Here is a 7500-nt window from a genome sequence, read left to right on the forward strand (position 1 = left end):
AACTGCCAATATAGAAAACATTACTTTAGGCCACTAGCAGTACATCTTTGCACTTGCAGAGGAAAGGTGAAAACGCATGGTCATACGCATAGTTTAACGCACGGGTGAACTGTTAACGCCTTGTTTAAAATTCATCTTCTTTATGGAATGCCAGTGTATTAATATTTATATTATCTTTGATCTTTTGTCAAATGAACAGACAATTGTTTCTAATTGAAATTAAACTAATAAAGCCTAGTGATGTACAAAAACCCTTACACATAATGTTTCACTGCTAACAGTTAAATTATAAGGATCTTCAAAGATAGTTCATATTATTTGAGAGAAAAACAACATTGTTCATCTGTGGCAGATTGTAGTGGTTATGTGTGTGAACAATGAAAAGCTAATAAGCTGTATATTTATGTAACCTTGCCATTGCTAAATCCACACTTTAGCCTACCTCTTCTCATGCTTAAACGGGACGTTTTAAGAAACGAGTGGATCACACATTAATGTTATTTAACTATGATAAACTCACATGAGGCAAAGGCAAATGATTGAGTATCAAACAGGTTACAAGCCACATACACACAAGCACGCTTTGCAAATGTGACATATGTTATAGCGTATACGCCAGCTGCATACAGTTTATTTTCCTATGACATTATGTACGCTTCTGTCGACTGACCCTTGCTTTTATTCGACCCTTTTTTCTCACAGTTCTATGCCAACCGACAACGGCCAGTATAACTTATTTTTATCGATTTACACGTTTATATAGGTATACCGTATAGCAAACTTATACCCGAGACCATCTATCAACGACCACCATGACTTACTGTCAATGGCGTAGGAAGGTACTTTTGAGTGGGGGGGGGGGGGCTGAAGACTGATGGCCGGCCTGGGGGAGGGGTCTAAGGGGAGGGGGTGAATTTTTTTCATTTCCAGGTGGCCTCAGATGCAAATTGGTGCAATATAGCACACTTCAACCCACCCACTCCATTTTGTATATTATTTTGCATTTTCACCTGGCCTTAGATGCAATTTGGTGCTCCAAATGAGATTTTTTTCTCATTTGGAAATAAAAAAGGGGTTTTCTAACAGTTGCGAAGCGGGGGGGGCGGAATGATACTTCCGTCCCTCCATATTTTTCACTGGGGGGCTGGCGCCCCCCAGCCCCCCGGTTCCTACGCCCTTGCTTACTGTACATATAACGTAACAAAGATAAAATGTACATACATTGTCAAGGGTCAATGTCAAGGGTCATTGTTTTGTACCTTTATTTGTCTATCGACTGGAAGAAATACCATTGTTACTTGCCTCTATTCTGTTGCTACCGATTTGTTAATATTGTCGCTGACTTCAGTCAAGCGCCATCGCTAATGTTTTGCCACATACCCAAAGGTTGACGACAACAAAGGTATTATACTATAGATATCAGTCATCTGATAATTTGAACCATGAGTGTGACACTCGCCAGACGTCATGACTCCATATACAATATTTTACTTTCACATATCACATAAAAAGACCGCCAAATGTGTTTAGTCATAACTCAGCCACTGTATTTACTTAATATTTCAGGTTTTTTGTTGCTTAATCTGGGAAAAAAGTAGTCTCATTAATCATGATGATTAATTTACAAACACTTAAAACGAGGCATTTTATAGTGCTTGACATTAGGGAATTACTTTGCCGTAATCATATTCCAAAGGTCTTTACAGTCTGGTTGTCATAATTTCTCTAATTTGCATTGCATGTAAATGTTAAGTGTTTATCTAGTCAACATCTTTTTAATTTATTTCGGGATTAATTGATTTGGTGTTCTCGTAGGAACAACTGCACACACAAATGAGCAGCGAAAGTGGTTTAAAAGTGTATTAATTACATTACTTTTGAAGCCTCGAAGTAATAAACTGGTGTTCGAAACGTTTGTACATTGAGTGTTAATGACAGTCATATTTTATTTAAAGTTTAATGTCTTCCGCAAATTATTGAAAGGAATAATTAAGTCGATTTCAGGGGAAATAGAGCAAATCAAAAACGCGACGGCATTAATGGCCGAGTGAAAAGTCGCTCGCACTGTACTTAAAAATGATGACAACTTGATCTCACGGTACTGATATGCAAGTAGCCTAACATGATGTGATATAGTTAATAAGTATCCTATACCGTACGATGTCGCTAATGATCATGATAATGTTGACATTATCTACTAACCACAGCGATATAAAAATGATGACCAGTGTTCAACTGTTGCAATACTTTGCTTCTGTAATGCCTGCTGATGTCGCTTCGATCTGCGATTAATTTGCAATAGTGAACGTTTTTGGAACAAAAGTCTATTACTTTTCTCTCTTTATTGGCAAATGATTCGCACATTGTCAAACAAGGTCCCTTTTAACCTGGAATTTGTGTAGTCCTTTGATTTCTCTGTGCTTATAAGCACTTTCTAACACCGAAAATGTAGTTTCCGTTGACCTGTATTTAGAATATGCCTGGTTACATATTGCGCAATGAAGCATACGCATTTGGAACCCTCTGACAGAACGCTTGATTACCATTCATTAAATACTTAACAAAATAAACCACTAATATATATCACGAACCTCTGCTATTCAAAGGTATGGATATCTCAGTTACTACATACCATGCCTAGAGTGACAACTGTTCAAGCAATTTACTTATAAATTTTATTTTCCTTTATACATATAGTTTTCGTTTATGGCTTATGGTTACCTGATAGCTTAATGCAGAATCGAACTACATTTTTCGCGCTTTCCAAGTAAAACGCGGCAAAATTGAGTTTTGAGTAAATGGTGCAAAAAAGCTCTTTGCTTCAGAATTTAAAAAAAAAAACCGTTTGTATTTGCCTCAAGCTGACCAAGCTTGATGATAAGATTTTCAAATACTCCAATTGCACAGTTTGTTGAGTGCTTGTTGTTTCCAGAATTTTTTAATATTCTCAAAGGAAACACATTTTCTGATAGAAACTCTAGTTACAGTACGACATATTGAGGCTACCCCCTTTTTATTTTACCTTTATGATGAGGCTTGTGATGTTTATCATTATATTCTCGAGCAGCTTCCTCTTTGTCAAAGGATATTGAACCTAAGCTTCCTCTGTGATATACGCAAATTTTAAAAACATAATAAACAGACTAATAAATATACACAAAAGAGGTGGGCAGCCACAAACTTTTCTCCATTTTGCTATTGGCAAAGTCTACACTTTTGAAGGTATGAAAACACAGCCCGGTGTCGGTTAAGTTGTAAGCAGTCGCATATTGACGATTATCGTTTGTTTTCTATACCTGTAACACCTTTAACGTGACCCCTTGCGTGTCTCTTCATCTTTCATCTAATCTTGAGTAACGCCATAGCAAATTTAATATTAAAAACAATGGAAGATTTTACTATAAACCGATTAAATACAAACTAACATTTAGAGCTCAGATATTAATGTTTCGCAAAATTATGCATTCGTCGTTTATACGTCATCAAGGTGATTGACTTTATAAATATATTTACTTCCCGTGGTGTTTCTCAAAACAAGTATAATAAAGGTATAACAATTAAATGTGCGCAAAACGATGAACGTCTTTTGCCAATTTTTTGCAACGATATGTATATACAATATTTATGTCCAATACTCTCTCCACCTCCTTTCCCAACTATTCAGGAAGATATGAAATCCCATAAAGTTCGATTTTTTTTCTTATACAGTGGGCTTGTAGTCTACCTCTTTTTCTTCAATAAAATGCATATTTTCTCCGTAAACTTCAAGCTAAATGGTAACTAATACTTTATATAACTAATACAAGGACGAACTGTGCCTAAAAAGGAGATCCAAGATTTATATCAGGTCACTTAAGTTCACTCCCTCCAGGCTTGGTGGCTGAGATGATCTCAAGAGCCATTACGCTTCAAGCATCCAGATCTCAGCTGAAACATGTTCCACAAATGAAGTCATTAGGCAAAATTATTTTTAGAAAAATCGGGAATACTAAATGTACTAATGGGCTTGCAGACAAATGTTGGATTGTGCTCGTATCCAGCTCAGAGAATATTCCAGAGGTAGAATTTTTGTTTTGTCACATCTCTAATATATTAATGCTGTTCCTTCAGCAAACATGAATAAAATGTCCCATTTTCAATCGATTCTTATCTTCGTAAAACAAAAAAACCTCCTGTAAAAAGACCTTCCCCCCTGTAGCCAATTCGATTAGGGCTTTGATGGTATTAAGAAGATTTACAATTGCTTTATTCTTAAGGGTGAGATCAGATTGTAAAAATCTTAATATCATACTGTGGTTTAAAAAACCTGATGATGTCATACACTTTCTTATATAGTAGGCAAACAAACTACAACGCATTAATGAAGCATCTGTAGACAATCAATGCTAATTTTCTACAGAGAAATATATAGTATATGAGTTTATTCAATCTTGCTTTTGTTTTGCATTGAAAGGCGGATACATAATGTCGTTGAGACGTTTAGCAACGGTTATGTTATACCTTTGTGAAAATGCCAAGCATCGTACAATAAAAAAGAGAAAGGTTTTAGGTAAGTTGTGTAGTATATCATATACGAAACATGTTTGCTTCGTATCTCCCTAATTCAAACCACCAGAACGTGGTCTTCCAAACTGACAACTTCCACAACGATTTCCTTTTTCTTTTTACATATATATTATTTCTCTTGTTATTATATAGTAAGAGTTAGGTATGCATTTAACATAAAAGTTAAGCTAATTATGTTAAATTGGGAATTTCTTTGTTTACACCACAGTAGCAATACATATCGCAGAATCGCACATGACAATACAATAAAGATATTTTGTTCTAGCTGGTTGGTCGGTCATTCGGAAACAATGAAGCAACTATGACGTCACAATGCCACTTTACCAGCAACATGAGGATTGTGATGCTGGTAATAATTTTAACCTTGCGGTAGTTGTCAACCTGATTTATGTTGTCTCCTTTGATACCTTAAGAAACATCCTTGGTGTACTTGTTGTTGTTTTTTCTTGTTTGCTAATACGCTCTTGATTCGTACGAGTTTGTTAACTTCTCTGGCCAGGGTTTGAACGAATCAGTCCTGTGATCATATGCCATTAGCCTACTTCCCATTTACCATATACAGCTAACATTTACCATATAGCTAGTAGACATCTTTCACTTGACCGCAATTCTTCCCGCTAATGTCTTCCTCGGACACACAGGAAGGTATTGTGCACGTAATGTGTTTCTTGTTAAGAGGCTATATAAAGATTGCAGACTTTAAAATGATTGCTATACGATAAGATAAATGATTCCTCAATTATGACATTTTTTTAAGATTGAAGTTAAAGAAATGCAAAATTTAGCTGATTAGGCCGAGTAAATCGATTTTATTCCTGATCTGGAAGTTTATACTTAAAGAACAGACGTGATGGAATTGGCAGAGGAGAATGGTGAGTTGAATGTCATTTTCGCAATAGCAGACGGTATTTGAGTCTGAAAGATCAATTCCATTTCAATGCTTCTTTTATGCAGGTAATGCCTCTCTACCAGTTATTATTTATATGATTCAAACATTCAATCACGAAGTTGATGCCTCAGCTTCTGATTCGACATAATTGTACAACACAATCTTAGCAGGCCCCGCCCTATTGATCTTTTACAAAGGGGAGAATTGTATAACTCCACAAATTGACGTTTTAATCTACCGATTTAAATAAATTTCAGTCACTTAAGAATAACATTAAAGGCTTCTCACGTGAAAGCTATAGCTTTTGACTTTTTAAATAAAACCTTTACCTTCGACAAAAGTGCAAAGAAATTGTTAATGAGTTGTTTTCTGATTCAGTGACGCATATTTAACATCATCACACCGAATAATACCTAGGCCTCCCGGTAGATAAAACGTTTTTAGAGGCTATTATGGCTATTATAATTAAAATTTCACGAACGTATTAACATTTACTTTCAGGTAAGTAATGCAAAGTAACTCGAATTGATGTCGTACCAAATGTTCATCAATTGGGATTTCCTAGCAGGGAGACGTGTGTATTCCATGAACTCTGGTATAAGAATAATTTTATACTAGTCCTTGAAGGTTGATAATAAACCTTGTCCTTTAAGTACTACATCTATTGATGAATGTTTTTGTAAAAGAATATTATAAAATGCTAAATATTTCGAACTCCTCTGACGTTTCTCATCTCTGTGACATGCTTTTCGTAATGTGCAGTTTCTGAGGTAACAAAATAAGAAACTTTCTCGAAGTATATAGTTTAATTTATATAGTACATATATATATATATATATATATATATATATATATATATATATATATATATATATATATATATATATATATATGCAAAGCAAAAAAGAAGTGTGTTTAGTTGCTAAATCATTTTCACTAAACGGAATAGGTTTCGGTAATTGAGCCGTTGCGAGTCATTTAAGCATAGAAAAGTTTCAACTTACTGAGTGGTCCAATTATTCTTGCGAGGTTTGAAGGCTTTGCAGCGGTTATTATTGGTAACAGGAGAATCGTAAAGAGCAACAACTGAAACCATCCCGGCAATCTTGATCCTGACATTTTCATCTTCTCTGTTCTCTGCTTATCACCAAGTTCTCTTACTTTTTATACCCTTCTTCTACTTCTTCTTCTTCTCTTTTGGCTATATTCTGACGTGCCCGTTTACTCACAAATCCGGCTGGTCCTTGATTACAGAAAATGCAGAAGTAGTATTTAATGCCCCCAACAAGAACAAGAGATTGAGAGCGATATCACAGGGCAAACAACAAATTTTTGTCTTCAACCAAAAAAACGTAAAAATTCGTAAAGTTCCAAAATAATTAAAAAGCAGAAGGATTTCCCGAGAAGGCTAGTCTTGTCGTCCAATGTCTTTGACTTCAAAGTGGATATTGGCTGTAGGTTGTGCTCTCGACGGAATTTAACTTGCAAATAACCTCGTAATTGTGCGACGGAAAATAATGGTTGCCAAGCATTTCTTGTGTTTATAGGTGGGCGGGGCGTAACGTTGTGAGGGAGAAAGCTGCATGGGCTTCATTGTTCGAAAATATTTCACACTATTTAGTAAGCATTCTTTTGCTTAGTTACAACTGGTTTAGGCAATCCAGGAATTTGCTTCAACTTTTTTTGGTAACGTCACTCACAAGAGGAACAGTATAGGTATTTTAATCTTAAGACTGTACAGACTGTGGATTAGTCAGTATGTTATTTGTTAGGGCAGCAATGGTGTCACATTTTCGTCAAGATAGCGCGTACTAGGTGCATGCCTGGTATAAGTATAAGTACAGTATAAGTTTAATTTTAAATTTCTTGCATGGATGAATATTTGTTGACGGTATAATGCCATTTTTAGGTTCTACAAAACATGTTTTTTTACTCTAATTCAAGTCCAAGTTCTTTGCTAAATAATAGTCAAAAAAGGAGATTATATTATTGTTCGATATTACAAAGCTACGAACGTAAACCAATTATATTTTGACATTTCTGGA

At 35.4% G+C, this 7500-nt stretch overlaps 1 protein-coding gene across 1 annotated transcript in view; it reads right to left on the reverse strand.

The window, feature by feature from the left end:
- LOC139966535 (uncharacterized) overlaps positions 1-6958 on the reverse strand; it is a 42880-nt gene extending 35922 nt beyond the window's left edge. Inside the window, exon 1 of the mRNA XM_071969656.1 lies at positions 6460-6958. Within this exon, the coding sequence (XP_071825757.1) occupies positions 6460-6580 (121 nt within the window). The 5' untranslated portion in view covers positions 6581-6958. The remainder of the gene's footprint in view (positions 1-6459) is intronic.
- Between the last annotated feature and the right edge of the window lie 542 nt (positions 6959-7500).

The sequence above is a fragment of the Apostichopus japonicus genome, chromosome 4 (assembly GCF_037975245.1).
Source record: "Apostichopus japonicus isolate 1M-3 chromosome 4, ASM3797524v1, whole genome shotgun sequence".
Classification (NCBI taxonomy): Eukaryota; Metazoa; Echinodermata; class Holothuroidea; order Aspidochirotida; family Stichopodidae; genus Apostichopus; species Apostichopus japonicus.